Source organism: Nasonia vitripennis (genome assembly GCF_009193385.2).
Source record: "Nasonia vitripennis strain AsymCx chromosome 5 unlocalized genomic scaffold, Nvit_psr_1.1 chr5_random0005, whole genome shotgun sequence".
Taxonomy (NCBI): domain Eukaryota; kingdom Metazoa; phylum Arthropoda; class Insecta; order Hymenoptera; family Pteromalidae; genus Nasonia; species Nasonia vitripennis.
In genome coordinates this window covers 551,208-572,911 of record NW_022279656.1, presented here as the reverse complement: position 1 = coordinate 572,911, position 21,704 = coordinate 551,208, and the positions used below count along the sequence as shown (strand labels likewise).

Below are 21,704 nucleotides of genomic sequence, written 5' to 3'. Positions count from 1 at the left end.
TTTCTTGCTTACGGGTACTTTAACAGTAATTATTAATATATTGCTAGTTTTCTGTTTGTAGATATAAACTATGTGACTGAAAAACATTTTTTGACGCTGTTATTCTAAAAGATCAGTGGACTCAATCTATCAATAATTATTTGTGAGAAAACTTTGTAATATATTTTCCTGTGTGTCTATGATTTCATAGAACAAAAGAGAAGATTTTTATTAATTAGTCCAGCCAAGATTTGATTTAGTAGTAGGGCATAATTTATAAAATTGATTGTTTAGAATATAGCCTTAGTTTAGAGTGACGTGTCAGGCTTCTCAGAGCCTTTCTTCAATCTGAGTAATTTTCATTATTATTAAGTTTAGGTTTTCTAGTTCAGTACTATTTACTCAAATTTTAAAAGTAAATTGTGCTGATTCAATTAAAAAAATATCAACTATCTGTTGTCAAATTTCATGCGCTTATTACGAGTTTATACAATTACGTTTATGTTGTCTTATTTATATACATGTACGGGATAATGTTCAGAATTTAACTATAAGCTTATAATGATAAGGAGATATCTCTACAAAACTTGGGGCCTGTGGGCGCGTCGCAGCTAGATCGTTATTAAAATATTTCTTTCAAAAATCGTTTTTGAGATTTTGTTTTGCATCAAAGCATTTACAAAATATATTTGCCTTAATAATAAGTTTTGTTTTAAAAATATCTACAACTTTAATATTTTCGTGTAAAACTTAAAGCTGCAAAGGTTGATGGCTAATAATTAAATTTTTAGCTGTTAAAAAAACGATTTTGGGCTGTTTACTCGAGTTATAAGCATTTTCATGATTTGATGTCAACAGAAAAAAGTTGTATTTTTTTAAAAATCTACAACTTTTCCATTAAACTTCTTTTTGTAGAATGCTTAGAATTCGAGTTAAAGCCAAAAAACCGTTTTTAGCGATTTTTGGAGGTGACAGCATTCTGCGCATTTGTGCAGGATCAAGCCCAAAATAAATTTGGCACCTAACTATTATGAGAGGAGTTTGCACACAAATCTTTAGCTTGATTGATTAAACTCTTTCAGAGATAATCGTGTAACACCAAAAAACACGCCAAAATTGAACAAATTGTGCCCGCATTTTAAAAAACGTAGACAATGGGGATAAAAAAAAATTAGTTTTTAGGTTTGTGCGAGAGGGGACTCCTCCCAAAATTTCAGCCCGATCGGTTGAAAATTGCATCTCACACATTTTTCGATGACAAAACTATAAGGCACTTCCGTGTCGCGGTCATGCCTAAAAATTATTATGTTCAATTAAGGGCTCAGTCAAATAATTGGTAATTGAAACGTTAATAATATATTGATCAATTACAAACAACTCTTAAGATACTTACTACGTAACTTGCCATTCCCCTTACATTTTGTTCATGGTACATACTTTTATATTTAAAATATTCAATTTTATTAAAATAACAATTTTATATGTTTATGTGCACAAATAAAATATGCAGAAAGTTCCAATTACAATTAGACAACACCATTGTAACAGTATTGTACTGCTGTAAAATGTAACTCACTACGGAGTAGAGCATTGCTTAAATATCTATGATACTTGTACCCCCTCCGCTACAAAAGCATTTCAAGCTAGATTCATACACGCATAATAGCAAAGCGTAATGTCGCCACCGATCCTTCGCTTGCAACCTTTCTATAGTAAAGCGCAATATACCCTTAGAAAAGATAGCGCATCACTGCAGCCTAGAGGAAAGAAGTTGTACCCTCACTCACGCACTTTTACACGCGTAGATATTCTTGTAAATTGACAACCGCGTTAGTTTAACAATTCTATTTGTAAAGGCGAAATATTTTTAACAAGACGCATAATTGATTTCTGTTTCAGCCAGGATTTAACAACTTATTCCAAATTGCTATTCTTTACTTAAGAAATATATTTTGTTATTATTAAAAATATAAAAACAGACTCTTTTCTTGCCCTATCCAGATCCTGAAACCGACTGTCTATCCAGTCTCCTGGGGAAAGTTAAACCGTTACAAGTTCAAAAATAAGGGTCCAGTGCAAGTAATCTTTTGAGGTAGTCCTGCAGACGAAAACCATTCAGATCACGACTGTCAGTGCAGTAACATCAATATAGTGCTAAAAGTTTTATACAAGTTTTATATAAGTGCATTATACAAGTGCTGCAAATTCTGCACATCAATAACATTCTTATCATCAGCCACAACATGTCGAACGAAATAAGTTCAATTTTTCATAATTCAGAATTCTCTCTCTCTCTCTCTCTCTCTCTCTCTCTCTCTCTTTCTCTCTCTCTCTCTCTCTTTCTCTCTCTCGCTCTCTCTCTTTCTCTCTCTCTAACTAAGGGGCTAGGAGATGCTTAAGGGCGGGCTTTCTCAATATAAACTCAATTAGGACTCGCATTGAGATAGTCCGGAATTACTTGACGGAGCATCCGTCGTACGACGTCTTTAGCTTCGCGGAGACATGGCTGGGACCGATTATGGATGACAGCCTCGTTGGCGTTGCAGGATATACTATCATCAGGCAGGAGCGTAATGTTAATGGATGCGATGTCGCCCTATTTGTGCGCAAAGGGTTGAAAATCAAAAAGCTCGCTTCATCTGACACTTTGGGTATAGATAAACCTGGAATTCCAGAGTACCTTTTCTGTAGCGTACAAAGGGGCGACTCACCTCCAGTATTGCTCTGAGTTATCTACAGACCTCCGAAAATTTCGATGCAAAAACACTCGGACCTTTTTAGTGTCCTGCGGGACCTATGCGGCGATTTCAGTCATAAAATCATTATGGGTGATCTGAACTCAGACCTACTATCTGGTTCAGATGACGCTGCCACCATCAAGCGTCTATCTGAGGAGTTATCTCTTCAGATAATCCCGCATGGTCCCACGCATCATACCTCATCTTATCACACTTGGATTGACGTAATCATGACCAACGAAAACGACACGATCCTGGACTCTAGGAATGAGTGGCTGCCTAGTTTCGGCAAGCATTGTGTCATAGATATCTCGCTAGACATCTACTCTCCCACTCCAGTGTAAGAGACTTTTTGATATCGTGACAACAAGAGCATTGATACATCTACTCTTGTCGACCTCTTGTCTTGTTGCGATTGGACAGCCATGAATTCCATTGAAACCGATCTGGCGGGTGCTTTAAGTGCCCTTAACAATAATCTAAAATTAGCTATTGATGAATTGGCGCCGTTGAAAACGGTTTGCCGGCGTAAAAAGTATGCTCCTTGGTCTGGACCAGGGTTGAGGATTCTCATCGATAAACGCAATGCAACACTCAGGCGCTATGAACGCACGGGGAGAGCGGAGCTTTTCGATGAGTTTCTTCGACTCACCAATGAGGTCGACATGCGTTCTGCTCAAGAGCGTGAATCCTTCCTTCGACAACAACTCTCAGACGCTCTTGATGAGAACAGTAATATTTGGAAGGTAATGCGTCATCTCGGTCTCCTACCTGAGCGTAAGGAGGAGGAGTTTTTCGATTTCACGCCGGATAAGCTGAAGGAGCACTTCGCGGGCATATCGGCATCACCCCTCGAAAACATAGACAATGTAATGGACACTATTTTACTTGCAAGCGAGAAAGGCTTCACCTTCAGTCCAGTCAATATGAGCGACGTCGTCCTTGCTATTTCACACTTTTCCTCGCAAGCGAGGGGTGTCGACGGTGTTCCATGCGGGGTGGTCGTTAAGGCCCTCCCAATCATTGGCGAGTTTATTCTTAATTTATTTAACTGCTCCTTCGCTCAGAGAGTCTTTCCGAGTATCTGGAAGCAGGCACAATTAATTGCTCTAAGGAAGACCAGCGCTCCTTCCAATGTCACCGACTTTCGTCCAATTGCGCTGCTCTGCTTCCTCTCAAAGGTACTTGAGAAGATCGCTCACATCCAGAATACAGAGTATCTTAATAAAAGTAAAATATTGGATCCCTTCCCGGTTTTCGTAAACACCACAGTACATAAACAGCGTTACTAAAATTGACCGACGACATACGAATGGCCGTTGACAAGGAGAAGGTGACGATTATGCTGCTATTTGATTTCAGCAAATCTTTTGACACCATCTCACCTTCCAAATTACTATCTAAGCTGAATAGGCTGGCGTTTTCACGGTCGGCTCTCCTGTGGATCAAATCATATTTACGGGGCGATCTCAGATCGTAATTTCAAATAAGAACGGTACCTCTGAATGGCTTGAAACCAATCAGGAAGTTCCACAGGCATCTGTCCTGGGATCCCTACTATTCAGTCTTTGTGTTAACGACCTACAGAGTATACTTGACGGTAGTACAATTAAACATCTTTTTTACGCGGACGACCTTCAGATTTATCTACACACCAGCAAAGATAATTTTCAGGAAGGCGTGGCTCGATTGGCTGAAGCGGCGTGGCTGGTTTCTGACTGGGCGGGGAGCTCCGATCTGCGACTCAACTCCAGCAAAACTAAGTCTTTTGGTTCCACAAGAAATGTTAATGATGAAACAGTCGTGAGTCTTGGTGTTGTATTAGACTGTAAACTAACTTGGAAACAGCTAGTAGATGCCATTACGAAAAAAGTCAACAAAGCCCTATATAGCTTGCTGTTTATCAGAGGCTGCACCACTGAGACTTTCCGCACAAGGCTAGACGAGACACTCATACAATCACACTTGGACTACTATACTGTGACTATCCTGGACGCGCCTAACAAACAACGAATACGGTTACAGAGACTGAGCAATTCTTGTGTGAGATTCATCTTCGGGGTTAGAAGGTATGAACATATTAGTCCCTACCGGAGACGTCTGTAATGGCTACGCACCGATTCCAGAAGGCTATAGTATACTTTAAGGTCATTTTATTATACAAGGTGATTCAAATCGGTGAACCTGGGTACTTGGCCTCATTTTTCGTTAAATACAAGCCGAGACCCTCCAGCAGAGGAGTTCCTCCGGAACTAATCATACCTACTGTGAACACCGAGACCGGGGCTAGAGCCTTCCAGGTCTAGGGTGCTCGTTTCTGGAACTCTCTCCCTTCTACCCTGCGAATTCTACCATCCCTCGCCTCCTTCAAGGGGGCACTGCGGCGACATCTGCTGGCCACCAAATCGTGATGACTCTAAACCCTGTGTCGCTGCGTTTTTAATCTAGTCTGACTCGGCCTATAGGCCGTAAAACTTTGTCAGTATTATGTACTCTGATACTAAATGTGCAATACAGATAGGTCTATGACCAAACCTCGCGTCTACAGCGTAAAGTTAGAAAGGTTTATTGTGATATTTAATATGACTAAATATGATTTTTTGTGATGGTATTTTTACTAAAGTATTATTTTAATCTGTGTAGGACAAACAATTTTACCTTCTAAAATGCTGTAATTATATTTTTATATTCTCTTTTTGTTAGTTTGTATAAGACACAGTGTTATGTGATCTCAACGAATTGTATTGTTTTTTGCTTTGAGCAAAATAAAGATTCTCTCTCTCTCTCTATCTATCTCTCTCTCTCTCTCTCTCTCTCTCTCTCTCTCTCTCTCTCTCATTAGATTTTATCATTTATTTTATCTACCTTGCATCCTGTAAACCGCAAAAATCATCCTTATAGATTTAGCAATTACATTAAATATGAACATATATTAAACATGAGAGGTATTGAGTTACCGGTATCATTAAAAAAGATACCAAATTTTAAGAAGCAAAATACTACAATTTTAATGAATGTTTTTGGATAAGAAAATAAAAACAGTTAAAATGTATTGAAGAACAAATAAGTACTTTATACATAAATCCTGTACCTATGTCAGTTTTATCTCAAGCTGAAATAACAGATTATTATAATTTAAAAACGTATCATATTTGCAAGAAATCTTTGAATGATAATGACAAAGTGCGCGATCACTGTCATCTTACTGGAAAATATCAAGGATTAGCACATAGTAGCTGTAATTTAAATTATCAAGATTCAAAAATCATACTAGTAGTGTTTTGTAATTTAAGTGGATATGATGCACACAGAGCAGATTGATCTACTACTTCCTCTTACAAAGGAAAAAACATTTTATTTACAAAACACGTGGTAAATAGTAATATCAAATTCAGGTTTTTAGATTCGTGTCAATTCATGCCTTTGTTCGAAAAGTTGTCATCTTGATGATTACAAAATTGTTAATAAAGAGTTTAATGATCTCAGCAGAGAACAAGTTGAGCTTTTAACGAGAAAAGGTGTTTTACCCTATGAATATATAAGTTTATGGGATAAGTTAAAGGAATGTAAATTAACAGAAAAAAAAAGTTTTTTCTGCGTGCTCAATGATTTACATATATCAGATCATGATTATGAACATGCCCAAAATGTGTGGAATACATTTGACTTGCAAATACTTGATAATTATTCTGATATCTATATAAAAAGTGATGTCTAGTTGTTAGCAGATGTTTTTGAAAATTATTGAGATCAAAGTATAAAAGTTCACAGTCTTGATCCTGCTCACTACTACACTACTTCAGGTTTTTCTAGGAATGCAATGCTAAAACATACTGGTGTAAAATCGAAACTTTTAACAGACATTGATATAGTACTGTTTGTAGAGCGAAGGATCAGAGGTGGTTTAAGTCAGTGCTCAAATCGTTATGCAGCAGCTAACCATAAATACTTGTTTGAGAATTATAATGAGAATAAGGAAAATCAGTATTTAATTTATTTAGATGCAAATAATTTATATGGACATAGCCTCTCACAATATCTCCTCTTTGATGAATTTGAGTGGCTTGAAAATTATGAAAATTTTAATTTGTTTTGCATTGCATCAGATGCTTTACATGGTTATATTTTGGAGGTTGATTTAGATTATTATCCTAGTGAACTACATAATGCTCATAATGATTTACCATTCTGTCGAAACATGCGAACCTCCAGGTTTTAAGCAAGAAAAACTTTTAGCTACACTTCATCCTAAAAGAATTTACGTTATACACTATGTAGCTCTAAAACAGGCTTTCTCGAACAGATTGCAACTTCTTAAAATGCATAGAGTTCTAAAAATTTAAACAATTGCATTGGCTCAAGTCATACATAGATTTAAATAGCAGTCTGCGAGCATTAGCGAAAAATGAATTTGAAAAAAAAATGTTTTCAAGTTGATGAACAATGCAGTATTTTGTAAAACTAAGAAAATGTTAGGAAACGTGTTTCAGTCAAGCTCATGAGTAAATATGATGGGAGATATGTTGGTCTTACAGTTCTAGATCTCTCCAAGACGCACATGTATGATTATCATATATGCTATTAAATGTGATGATTTTTATGGAGATATGAATAGAAATATTCACATGTTCGATACATCAGATTATCCTGTAGATAATATGTTTATCATGCCGCGTGTTAATAAGAAAATTGTTGGACTCATTAAGGATGAGTGTAATGGTAAGATTCTCACTAAATTTGTTGGATTAAGAGGCAAAATGTATAGTACTCGCGTAAATAATCAAGATAGTATGAAAAAAATTAAGAGTATTAAGGCTTCAGTTGTGAAGAAAACCATTGAATTTAATGATTACTTGGACTGTTTAAAAAATTCATGCATTCAGAGTTGAGAACAGTATGCTATGAGATCAAAACTTCATAACGTTGAGACCATTAGACAAAGAAATCTTGCTCTTAATCCTTATGACAACAAGAGATTCCTTCAAGAAAATAGTACTGATACGCTTGCCTGGGGGCATTACAACATACAGCAAAATGGGTGAGTTAAAATTATAACTACATATAGTTACACACAAAATTCAATTGAGAAATGTTTGATTATAGCGAAAAGAAGTGTGTACAATTCAAGGAAAAGGCAACCATTTACTTGATGTACATATGGAGACTTGCACATCATGAAACTCGATGTGGAAAGTAGGAGGAGGCAGCACGTGATCGGGAACGTTTTAGGCAAAGAATTGTCCAAACAAATGAAATTGTAATGCTAGTACTTGTGAAAAAATTAAAGGAAATGTAAAATAAATTAACAATAAACAGCTATTTTAGAGTAATTAAAATTTATTTGTGTTTTATGCATATCATTCTTATTTATCCAACTATTGTGACTATTGTCAAAACCTAACCATTTTACATAAGGTCTATTACTACTTTTCTTCAAAACTTTCTCAACCAGATAGACATCAGGATATCTAGTCTTGAGAAGTTCTTCCTTGTATTATCCTCCAGCTATTGGCTTGTCTTGATAATCATTGAGATGATAAGTGTAGGACTTTGTGGGTGAAACTCGCGTTATTGTAAAGACTTCAGTTGACCAATTGTATAGCCTGAAACGGTCACGACTCTTCTTGGTCTTGTGCGCGTATAAGATTTTAATTTTTGAGAAGAGCAATGATTATTTACTGATCTGCGTCTGAATTTTGACAGCAGATCACAAATAAAGATTTGATTTTATATTGATGTATTTTTATAATATAAGAGAGGTCCAGGATACCAGGTAGTCGAGAGTCATTTCAATAATAATAATATGTTATTTCTTTCCAATAACAATATATATTCAATCAATATTCTTTTTAGATAGAATATTGCGTAAATTGCTAATATTCTTTATAACAGAAAATTTTGTATGTTCGCTTTGATTATACAATATATTCGTAAGACTCTCTTCATCTACCGGTGCCTTCTTCTCGAACCGGTACTCTGCTGGGTTTCTGATTCTAGTTATTTTGTTTGTTTTGCGCGTTCTGATTATTTGTAATCGGCAAGTATATCAAGAAATTTATTGACCGATTTTATCTCGTGCCCGGTTACCATCTAGCGTATGTCTCGGTCAAAGTATTCCGCGATCTTTTTGACGAACTCGTGCTCTTCTAGATTTAGTTCTAACTCGCGGGCTAGACCGAACATATAGATGGCATAGCTGACACGGCTTTGGGGCCCAGGGCTGTATTGACCGAATTCTACTTTTCGACCATTCGTTTTCTGAATTTGATTATTCCAGTAGCGTTCCGTGAAGCGTGTTGAAAACGTTTCGAAACAATCTACCTCTGCTGTCGGCTCCAAAGCCGATACCACCAGTTATGCGCGTCGCCTTCCAAGGCTTGAAATATTACGTATTTTAACTCGTGGTCTTCTGGTTTGACCAACTTAATATAATTGTCTAGTTCTGATAAGAACTTTATGTGTCTTTCGCTCGTTAGGCCTTTGAATTTCGGCGTAGCTATTTTCATGCGTTTAGTAATGTCAGGCGTAGATTCCGAAAAGCCACCGTTATTTTTGATAAGTTTTTCAAGTTGTGTAGACTCTCTTGCCTGTGCCTCGATAATTTTTTACATCCACATGCATAGTTCCGTCTGGGATGCTTTAGTTTCAATGAGTTTGCGCATGTCATTAAAATCTGACTATAATTTACTATGTTGATCAGAGAGGGCATCATAATCTGACTCGACGGTCTCAAGCCTCTTTTTCATTGTGTCATGGGTTTGACGCAAGTTATCTACATCGATCTTGTTATTGTCACTCTCTCTTTTTATTTTTTCGAATGTCAAGGCAAGAGTGTCTACGCGCTCGATAGTGTCAAACTGTTTGTGTTCTTGACTCGTATTTAAAAGACTCGTACGTATTTATGGCTCTCCGAGTGAAGGCCTTGATTGTTTCTTATTTTTCTACTCGTTCCTCGAGTGTGCTCTTTTTTTTGTCTAATGTGGCAAGCTCGTATACTACAGCATTTTTCCATTCTAGCTCTTTTTCCGCATTGTCTGGGTTATGTTCGTTTTGTAATTTTTGGATTACTTCTAGGATCGTTAGAGATCGTTTGTTGTGGGTTTTACCCGTGGTTACCGACATTTTTTAAAAGTATTTTGTACCGCAGACAAAGCTGGAGAAAGGCATATAGACTGTAATTAAAAGAGAAAAAATGTATCTAGAGGTTATATATACTTCCTTTTAAACTTTGATGATTGAGATTGCCACATAGATGGGGGGGGGGGGCGTTTCCGTGTCTTACATCAAGCTGCACGTAGGCTCGTGAATCGTTAATTTACTCCTTCCGTCCGTTATTTTAGATATCTCCTGGTCGAATAAGTCGAGTCGTAAGTTTATGATTCGGAATTTTTTGTCTGTTTGCATCGATAGTTTTTCGATTAGTTTGATTGTTTATGCCTCTTTTTCTATGAGTTCATCAAATCCCTTTTCTAGGACGCGCAGATCCCGATCGAGATTTAATACATTTTTGTGGCAGGTCTTGACATTCTGATCAACGTTTTGGAGGCATTCCAAGTTCCGTGTGCTGCGTTTGGTCGATTCCCAGATTGCCTTGCAAAGATTATCGATGCGCTTGTGTATCTGTTGCTCAGCGAGCGATAACTGGAAAAGGGGAATCATTAAGCGTGGTAGAGTCCTCTAATCTCCGATGTGTAAATCGATGTGAAAAATGCTTCAGTGATCTCCCTTGGTCAATATCCCGTATTATAACAAATCCGGGTCCTTGTTCGGGCGCTAATGAAACGGTCCGCGATGTGTTAGAACGCGAACGCAAAGGATTCGAGACCCGAGGTTAGTAAACAAGAAGACAAGCACATCCGAAGAACGACAATAGACTTTGATTCACCCGGTAATATCTATTGGGTGGACAAAAGCCTTTCCTATCTTCTGAAGAGGTAGACCCACCAGAGGAGAGCTGCTCGTGTGTTGGAGGAGATGTGTAGGGTATATCCACTACGTATGTCCTGCACACTTAGGTAAACCACGCATCTATTAGACTGATTTGTGAGGTGCTACCATCTCATCATGAGTCTCTGATTAGATAGCCCCACCTAAGCACAGAGTACTGCCATTTTGAACCGGTGACACATCTGAAGGGGGAATGGGAGTGGATGAAACTAAAAGAACGTGAGACATAATAGATTTATAAATAACAAATGTTTATTCACTTGATATATATGTTTATAAGCGATACTGGATCTCAGAGCCTACAGGAGAGGGAGTAGACTGCACGCATACCCTTTGAGAGCCTGGGGCTAATTGACTACTAAGTATGGAGGAGACCGGAGCAAGAAGCGAGTACTAATATTCGCTTGTTACTCAGTTGAGAGCCAGATCATTAATGCTCGCTGCTGGCTCTGGGTCTCCTTATATACTCGAGCCGCTCCCTCTCTCCTGTGTTACATGCACGCACGTTATCTACCAGCGCATAGGTAGACTATTTACATTTGGCTACTAGCGCCACTCGTCCGGTAAAATGCCTACGCTAGGCAAGTTATCTATTGCTGCTCTCTTATACCCCGGGCGGGGCCTGCCGTCTCAATCTGATAGTGTATTATTAATCTTGACAAATTCATACTTAATATTCACAACTTTATTATTTAACACACTCTCAACAGCTTGAAAATCTTCAACAATTTTGTCACTTCTTTTTTTGATCAACTTTTTCACAGACTTAAAATTTACAGCGTCATCTTGCTCTTTAACATCGGCGACATTACACAGTTTTCGATTCTCTAAATCAAAATTACCGTCACTAGTCAGCTTGAATCCTAGTCCAGGAGGTCCACGAGATGCATCTGCGTGGACCAATCGACGTCCAAACACATCAATGCCCATTTTTATACTAAATTATCACACAATAATTCCAGTTTCACGAAGCTTCTTGTATTTCATTAATATGGTTATTACTCCCAGTAGATGATTTAACTAAAAGTAATCTTAAACGATCGACAAGCTCGTTTGGATCATCCTAATAAATATAATTGATATGAGTATTTCTACGAGCAATCTTATATGACATAAGTCCTTTTCCATTTTTAGCAATCTTGAGAATTTTACTTACAAAATTAGTATACTTCTTACTTGTATTTTCACGAAAATCTTCCTCTGCATTATATTATTTTCTGTGTGCATTAGTATCTTTTAAAATTCTAGCATAATTTTTCTTGTCATTATCAGTGATTAAAGTATCATCAGGATATTTCTTAAATAATAACTCAATTAAACCTAAAGCTCTTTCATACTCTTTATCACCTATGACAATCTTATTTTCGTTTACGAAATTCATAGGGCTATTTCCAATCATGAGCGCACCATTCCGCATTTTTCGCACCCCATATACTGTATCCAAGGTTTTTACTTGTTCATTAAGCAACAACGGAACGTTTTTATTAACACTATCACTAATATCAGTTTTTTCATCATCAAAATCATCAGCATCATCTTTAGTGATGGTTTCTTCCTGATCCGAAATATCTGAATCGCCTACAGCTGATTTAAAAGCTGATTCTGCGATATCATCGTCTGCATTATCACTGTCGCCATCATCATCATCACCAGCGCCAGTACCACCACCATGATCATCATCATCTTCATCTTTTTTTTTAATCCACTCTAATTTATCTTCTTTTTTATTTTTTATTTTTTAACTACTGCCGGTGATAAATTTCTTTTACTTACATGGATGAGCTTCTCTAGAGGTTTCATAATCGCTTTGAACTAATCGTTCGAAATTTTTTCTACTTTTAATTTATATAATTTTGATAAATTATACTTTCTTTTCACAGCGTTTCGAGCTTTCTCAACTTTACGCAGTACTGCAGTTTGTTGATTAAAATCAGACATCTTGATAATTTAGAGTCTCATGACTGAATATTAAATTTCTTCCGTATTCTGTATATTTATTAGAAACTGATTCAAAACCTTTTCTATAGCGGCCATCATTAATATGACAATCTTTGTCTCTGACGAGAAAACTATAATTGCCATCATTCCAGCATTTAAAGCAAATATCTTTGAAACGTTGATATGTCATATCTGTATTAACGTGATCGTTGTAAACATGTTTCAAATTCATATCATCTTGTCAAAAAATTACCAACAATTATCACGCACTAAGTTTTTCGGTACTTGTGCATACGACTGGCACAAATAAAAGCAATCTACACTTTTATGTCTACCCCATGCAGTAAAAAGCTTCCACATTATTCTGCTTTTCACAAGCATTATCATCAAAAACAAAAAGTGAATTTGGTCGAGCTTCATCAGGTGATAAGACAAGATCGTGCTCACTAAAGGGTAAGTACTCAATTCCCACCTAAGGCTTGAAAAGTTGCTCTAAAAATGTATATTTTGGCTGATTTAGAGATTTCGAGTATACGTAAATATTTTTAAATGCTAGACCATTAGGATGAGTGATTAGAGATAAGAGAGCATTCATTTTTTCACAATTGGATGGACCACAAAATACTGCTCTTATACTGCTGGGTAATAATTTTCCATGTCGATTCTGCTGTTTATCTGTTGCATCAAAAGATCAAAATTAATCACTTGTAACTTTGTTGACTGCTTTTTAAGATCCATCATGCTTCTATTTCATATCACAAATGTCCCGAGCTCTAATAAATACGAACATTTATAGCTTTTCAAAGTTAGTATGAGATTGCTAAGTGCTAGCATCATGCAAAAGAGAAGAGGTTCAGGCTTATTGAATAAATTGATTAACAAATTAGCCATTGAACTTCATGTGCCTGGTTATCAGTACTGTAGTCCAGGTACTAAACTTACTAAACGTTCAGCTCGTGGTGATCCAGGAATCAATCCTTTACCCTGCTAAAAAAAGTTAATAGAAGTTGATAGAAATCAATAAGATTTTTTATCGACTTTGAGTCTAACTTTTAATACCATTTTTTACATTAGAACTTGATGAAACGCAATAACATCGATATAAGTCGATAAAATTCTATATAAAAAAATTCAATAGAAATCGATGGAAGTTTAAGAAGATTGAGTCTATAGCTTTTAATTCTGATTTTTCATATAAAATTTTATCGACTTATCTCGATGTTATCGCGTTTTATCGCAAGTTTTATTGCGAAAAATGGTATTAAAACTTAGACTCAAAGTCGAAAAAAAATTCCTATCGATTTCTATTAACTTCTATCAACTTTTTAAAGCAGGGTAGACGCTGCTTGCAAGGAACACGATATTGCCTACTCAAAAAATCCTGACAACATTCAGGAGAGAAACGCAGCTGATAAGATTTCAGCAGAAAAGGCGTGGAAAAGAGTAAAATCTAGAGACGCTGATTTGAAAGAGAGGGCAACAGCTTTTGCAGTGGCAAATACCATAAAGTTAAAATCAAAGCTTGGTATGGGTGTTAGAGGAGGAGGAGGAAGAGAAAGAGGAGGTAAATGTCTCAAAGCCAAGAAAACCAAGAGAAAGATTACGCTACAAAATTTGGTCAAGTCGGCAGCAAAATCAATCATTCACGGCAATGACTCGCTCTACGATTAAGTCAACACTGAAGATGGCTCGTGAGCGTGTAAAAAATATCGGTAGGAAAAGTAAAGTTAGTGTTCCACGCATATTGCCAGTTCCCAACAAAGTAGGTGGCTTTCTTCCAGCACTTATTCCACTTTTTGCTGTTCTTAGTGCAGTTAGCTCACTTGCAGGAACAGCTGCAGGAATCACTCGAACAATAAGTAAAGCAAACACTGCTAAGAAACAAATAGAAGAACAAAAGAGACATAATAAAATAATGGAAATTCTGACACTTGGTAAAGGACTATATTTGAAACCTCATTGCAAAGGTTTTGGTATCTTGCTGAAACGAAATAAGAAAAGTGTACAGGGAAAAAAATAACTTTGATGAAACAAGTCTGCTAAAACGTGCGCTCACCGACATTGATCTGCTCAAATATGCAAAATTAATGAAAATAATGAATTTATGTGGAGTTTTATGCGGAATGCTCTGCCTGCAAATGGCTGCCGAGCTAAAGAATCAGGAATCATAAATCTGGATGATGCAAGTGAATCTGACACGCACTGGAAAGCTTATCGAAAAAATGGTAAAGAAGTTGTTTACTTTGACAGTTTTGGTGATTTACAATCACCTCGAGATCTTGTGAACTACTGAAAAGTATCTCAATTTAAGTACAATTACCAGAGATATCAAGAATTTTCATCTTTTATCTGCGGTCATTTCTGTCTCAAATTTCTCTGTAATCAGCTTAATCGTAAGGAAAATTTCTGTTTTTATAAGAAGAAAATAGCTACCGATTTGAATTTGTCTGCTCAAGATGGTTGTCGAGTCGATAACTCTAAGCCTTTCCGGCTCCTCTTCAATCCTCGAGACACACTATTTTCCTCCAATAGAACTGGATCTGGACAAACAATACAGACTAGGACTTGTTGAGTTGCTGAATGAAAATAGTTGCTAAAAAATACTGGCAGTTATGAAATTGAGGATATTGATCAAACTCAGGAAGGTATTCTCGATACTCGAGGTATAAAAGTTAGTATCAAGCCAAATAATAATACTTTGCGAAGTGTTATTATGTGTAGTCATGAAATAGATTTTCGACCGACTGACTCGATTGGTCGTCTACTAGGATTCACTCCAAGACTTTTAAAGCCCTATATAAGTCACGATTCAGATTTGCCAGTAGCTATTCTCATAGTAAACGCTTTACGAGTTGAGTGTAATATTACGACAGGAGCATACATAAATCAGCAGAAAGTTTATACAATACATGAATTTTTCCTGGTAGTTCCACCAGGCTACAAGATAATCGAGGTGCCTAAACAAATAATTTACTTACCAATATCTGTGAAAGTGATCACCTACAACTACGCATAGTAGATCAAGATGGTGATTTGATTAATCTTTGAGGTGAAATTATTACCATTTGTCTACATTTAAAAAGCAATTGAAATAGGTATTGTTTTTTATGCTGACAAAAGCTATATTAATAGCTCAGTATGTCGTCAGACGGTCTGTCAGCAACGAGTGATCAAACGATTAACACGTCAGAACAGTTAGTTTCTACAAAGTCTCGGTCTCAAAGTGCGTGGTGGAGGAAAAACAGGACCTCAAGCGAGAAAAATATTGAAAAAATAAATTGTACGTTTATCTGTTGCTGCTGTCATTACATACTTGATAAGAAAGATGGAGGCAGTTCTTAATGTACAATCTCCAGTCATCTTTGATAAATCTGTCTCGCAGTATGAGGTTCATGCACATCAACCCTATACCTCACTTGCATTCAATAATAGTGATGAAATTCGAATAGCTATACAACATCAAGATTCGTGTGTTCTACAATCAAAAAGTTCTCTAGATATTTGTGGAAAGATTACTAAACAGGATGGGCAAGCAGTACAACACACCCTTTTTGTGAACAATGCTTATTGTCATCTCTTTGGAGAAATTTGATATGAGATTAATGCTATAGAGATTGATCGATGTAAGAACTTTGCTGCTACAACCCTGATGAAAGGTTACACATCTTTCTCACCTACCCAACTAAAGTATCTTGAAAATTCTGGCTGGACACTTATTGCTGACGTGGGAAATATAGCTGATAATAATGGAAACTTTGATGTGACAGTTCCTCTATCAATGATTTTTGGTTTAGCTGAAGACTATCGCAAAATCGTTGTAAACGTTAAGCATGAACTTATTCTCACAAGATCGAGAAATTATTTAAATGTTGTTTTGCTAAAGGCTTTAATGGTAGACGGGAGACCGACATATGAAGATTTCAAAATCGAGATCAATCGTATAGAGTGGCTTATGCCCTACCTTGTGCTGTCGGACCGACGAAAAATACAACTATTTAACTATATTCAAAAAAATATAACGATTTTGATGAGCTTTCGTTCATGGGAGTTGTATGAGTATCCAGTACTTTCAACGACCACGCAACATGTATGGACTGTGAAAACATCGAATCAGCTGGAAAAACCACGTTTTATCATTCTCGGTTATCAAACAAGGAGGAAAGGTGTATGAAGTCAAAATGTTAGTCATTTTGATCATTGTGATATTAGTTATGTCAAACTTTTCCTCAACTCTCAGAGCTATCCGTATGGAAATCTGAATCTTGATATTTTAAACAATCAGTTGCCATGCTTTACGATATGTATGCTAATTTTCAGAATGCGTATTATTCTGATAGAATTGTAATAGATTCCCTTTTAAGTAAAGAAGAATACATTACAAATGCTCTACTCATAGTTATCGACTGCTCAAAACAAAACGAGTCACTCAAACAGGCGGCTGTAGACGTACGTCTAATTCTACATGATCGCATTGTCAAGCATAATTCTATAAGCAGTGATATTAAGAAACTTGTATGAAACTATATAAAGCTTGCAGAAACAAACAATCGAATCAGTATTATCTTAAACCACAGTTAGGATAGATCTCAAAATAAATCGAAATAGCATTCCGTACACACCTCTCAAGGAGGATAATAGCGCTAGAAGAGTGCAAGATGATAAACAATGTAATACGTATCGCGAAGAACTTTGTTCTATTCCTACTAATAAAAGTGAACAGTGGAAAAATACTGGAAGAAATATTCTATTAACACAAAGTCCATTCCAGAGCATCAAGGTTACAAGAGATTCTGAGATTTACTAATAACTACCTCTATCATTATTGTACTGAAATTATTTTGTCAATAAACTAAAAAATTAAACTTATATTACGCATTTTTTTATTTATCAATTCTAACCTATATTCCTTCACAATCACTTTAAGAGTTTGTATAGAAGTATTTATGAATGTATTTTTTATAGATGTATGCATGGTGTATGTATGTTCATCTGGCGTAAGTAGAGCAAGCTCTGCGCAAGTACCATCTGATACTAGATCCCCTGAGGTACCATCGTTAAATAATACTTTTGGGGAACCCATTTATTAACCTAACTGACTTTTACTTTGAAGTTAAAAATTTCCGTACATTGCCCATTTACTAAAATAATTAGGGATACAGAGTCAAATTCTTCCTTTTTGCGCGTCTCACAAATTGTTTGCACACAGAACTATAATGCATTTCCTTCTCTCGATCATGCTTAAAAATAGTAAAATACTTTTATTTTAAAAAAACTTAAGAGACTTACATTTATTGGATTTTTAGTAGATTCCGGTGCGGTAATTGTAAGAAGAGGATTCTCGTTCCCGTTCAGAGTATCACATAATTTATCGACACGTAAATATATTTCACAAGGATTTATTGAACGTGCCCATCTATTAATATCTACCATAAGTTGACTGTAGGTGTAGGGGTAATGGTAGGCGATATAACAAATATCTTCTGAGTGAGGAAAATTGATGGTGAACGATGTAGTGAAATAATTTTTTTTTTGTCCTTGCATACAGTAGTTATTTTGATAGTAACATATGTCTTGGCCACTTCTAGTCCAACCAATTCGACCTTTTAACGCATCTATTACACTAAATATAACAGGTTTCATACCAAAATTAAATTGAGAATTTATTTTCTTACAATTTACAATGTTGAACGTATATTTATAATTAGTTTCCATGTTTGAAACTTCAAAATAAAACCACTGATGTTGTGTACTGCTATTAACATCTGGTGTTAGAATGAGCTCGTACTCTCTAAGACCAACCTAAAATAATTTTTAATTTATTAGATTACGAATATTTATTTACAACATAAAAAAAATTATAACTAAGGTTTAAAGTTACAGCTTATTTAGCATAAGGTTTATATTTTATCATAGTATACCATGTACTAAGGAAGTAAAATAGTCTTTTATTTAGATTACTGGGTCGTATGAATCTGCACTTATGTTACACCTACCGTATCTAGCATAAATAGTTTACTATGCTTACCCTGGCACAAAAAATCACTCGAGTATCACGTGATTTTTCGAGTGATTTATTGAATTATTAATCGACTGATTTATCACGTGACATTTTAGTGCCATTTATGACTCGATAAATCACTCTATTTATCACTCATCGAATTTCTGTTGTAACGGGGCGTTTATCTAGCTGCACGGCGCCGCGGAGACGACACCGTGTCACCAAGTCGATACGCGTTATTCGCGCAAATGCTGTTCAATGCAACTATATCGTTATGATACCGCGGCCGGCTATCCCTCGGTGTGGCTTAGGAGGGCAGCGGACATTAGCCGCTGGTATAATGCTTCTTCTCGTGCTGTGCTGCCGGATAAATCCCGGAATACAAATGCGTGGTGTGCGGAAGCACACCATTCCGTTCTTAGTCGAAAAGAAACGGGTGCATGCAAGTTGGAATAAAACAACGGAGTAATAGGAGCAAAAGATATTCATTGTGTGGAATTACAAAAGTGAAAACGTCATTACGACCAGTAACTCTATTTTTCAAACCCGTCGCTGAATGCGACGCGTGCAATTAACCCAAAAACGTTACAGTAATAAGTTTCGGCCTATCAAGGCGAGAGGCGATGCGATAATCTGCACAAGTCGAGCCGATCACTTGATGGCAGCGAGCGTCGGCCTATGGCGACTTGTCTGACGCACAGACTTACGTTTGATACAAAGAGTTCACGACGTGACTCGCGTTTCTCACTCTGGACGATTCGCTGACCGGACGTCGGGTAGCGTTTGCCCTCGGAACACAGGAAGTGCTTCTCTAGGTTCCTCCGGTGCTTCCCTTACAAATTTCGCTCGGATCACGCAAGACGAGGCAGAGCACGTCGTACACCTTGTCTCGACATTCTAACGGAAACGCAGTCCGAATCCTCTCCAGCAGTCGAAACGCTCGGACTGAACTCTACTTGAATATTTTTATTTAGTGGTCCGGGATGTCATGGTATTTGAATCTCTTCTTATTTAGAATTTTATTTATGTGTTATTAGTTCTTACTATTTTGTACTTGGATAAGATATTGTAGCCAAGACTAATATCGCTGACAGTAAATTTTGTGTTTGTATTTTATTTTAAGGTTTTTACTCAAACAATAATATACTATAAGAAGGTAAAGATGCAAAGCGATTTCAAAGTATTTCGTCCCTGACTAACGTATTGTAGCCAACGCTATTATACCCGAAAAGAATTTATGTTTGCATTCATTTAAGAAGGATTTTCACTTAAACAGACGTATTTCTGTTTGAGTTACTCATCTTAACTGGAACTTTCTCCTGAGACGTAATGTCTCTAGAGTGTTCCATTTGACAAAAAGTTGCATATAGTTGCCCTTCAGGTGACGTATTGCCTCTGAAGTCGTACTACACAGTTGCTAGAGAAGAAAGAATTATATATATATATATATATATATATATATATAATTATTTCTTCTATATATATATATATATATATATATATATATATATATATATATATATATATATATATATATATATATATATATATATATACCCAGAAAACATCGCATGCTGAGCAACATCAGCGCAACCGTTGCTCGGCGCGTTTGCCGTCATATTGCCGTCATTTTGCGGCCAGCTTTTGTCAGGCGCACTGTAAGCAGGCAAATTGTCAGCACGCGTGCCGACAAATTGCGGGACATGTTGAAGTGACAATTTGCCTGCAATTTTTCAGTACACTGCGCTGTTTGTTTGCAATGTAACTTATAAAAAACAGCGATGATGTTGCAATGCATTTTGTTGTTCAGAAATTAAGTAATTTTTTTAATACAATATCCCGTTTCGGAGCAAGGATGCAAAGCAGACGCCATCATATTTGGAGATGTGTCTTCTGCAGCAGTCTACGTTTACTCTAGCACCGCGCAGTAGTACAAATTGGAGCAGCAGTAGAAGTTTAAATAAACATATTTACAAGAGTTATAAAACGAAAACTATGTGTGTAGTGCAGTTATTAACTCTAGTGCAGTATTCTCATGAGTTTTGTGCAGTTCGGAGTCTTCAAAAACATAACCATGAGTATGTATACTTTGACCTAACCTCACAATCAATCTCAGTCATATTTAATCAAAATTAAAACAGAGATTGATTGTTAGGACATTGCATTTGAATTATTCTATAAAATTGTTTACTTCAAGTAATTTGTTTATTTAGCAGGGTCAGTACAAAGTTGTAGCAGTAATTGAACATCGGCCAACAAACTTGAACATGCGGTGGGAAGAGGCTGACCATAGGAAGCAGCTTTTTGGAAAAAATAAAATGTATGGTGCAGCAGACAAATATCTTGGTCTTCAAGAAAATGTTGGCTTACATTCCTGCAATCATGTGAAAACTTCCTCTTTGGGTATCGTGTTTTTTAGAGGGAAATCAATTAAACTACGTTGGATCACCTTCATGTAGTCACTGGAAAAGCAGAAGTTATCATCGAGGGTAGCAACAGCATAGAAGGCCTGTCCAGGCGGCTGTACAGGAAAGCCCAGCCTTATCAGCTGCGAGTGAAAAGCTGACAGTTCATCAGTCTCCAGCAACATCAACTGGACGACTCTCAACATTTCCTTTTTATTTGCCATAGATTCCCATCGTATAAATTTACAGTTTTTGTTTACAATATATTTGTAGTTGCAGGTTCACAAACGGAGAGCAGATTTAAGAAGCTGACCATCCATCGCACTTTCCAATAACATCATCTTGGAGGACTCTCAACTGGATTGCTATCTAGCAGGTATGTGTTGAACAAAATTTGTTAAGTCAAGTTTGCTGAGACAAATAGCTTTGTAATATATAGCCAGACGCGCATACCAGTTTGCGGGTGTGTCTTTACAGGTAAAGTATGACACAGAGTAGAGTTAAATGAAATCTGCTACGGTAGATAGTTTTGTAATAGGTTTTATAATAACTGTAAAAGTTTAGAGACCTCAATCTAAAAAAGAAAATTAATTTCACTGGTCATGAACCTTTCAGAATGCATACATTGAAAGGATTTTTTAATTCTTTTTTGGATAGAGGTCAGTAAAATTGTACAGTTGTTATAAAAAGTATTGCAAA

At 36.5% G+C, this 21,704-nt stretch overlaps 1 protein-coding gene across 4 annotated transcripts in view; it reads right to left on the bottom strand.

Annotated features, from left to right (window-relative positions):
• LOC116417907 (cytosolic carboxypeptidase 1-like) overlaps nucleotides 1-21,704 on the bottom strand; it is a 252,213-nt gene that overhangs the window by 97,294 nt on the left and 133,215 nt on the right. For all 4 annotated transcript variants that reach the window (XM_031933052.1, XM_031933053.1, XM_031933054.1 and 1 more), the window contains one exon: nucleotides 17,889-18,401. In XM_031933052.1, the coding sequence (XP_031788912.1) occupies nucleotides 17,889-18,401 (513 nt within the window). The remainder of the gene's footprint in view (nucleotides 1-17,888; nucleotides 18,402-21,704) is intronic.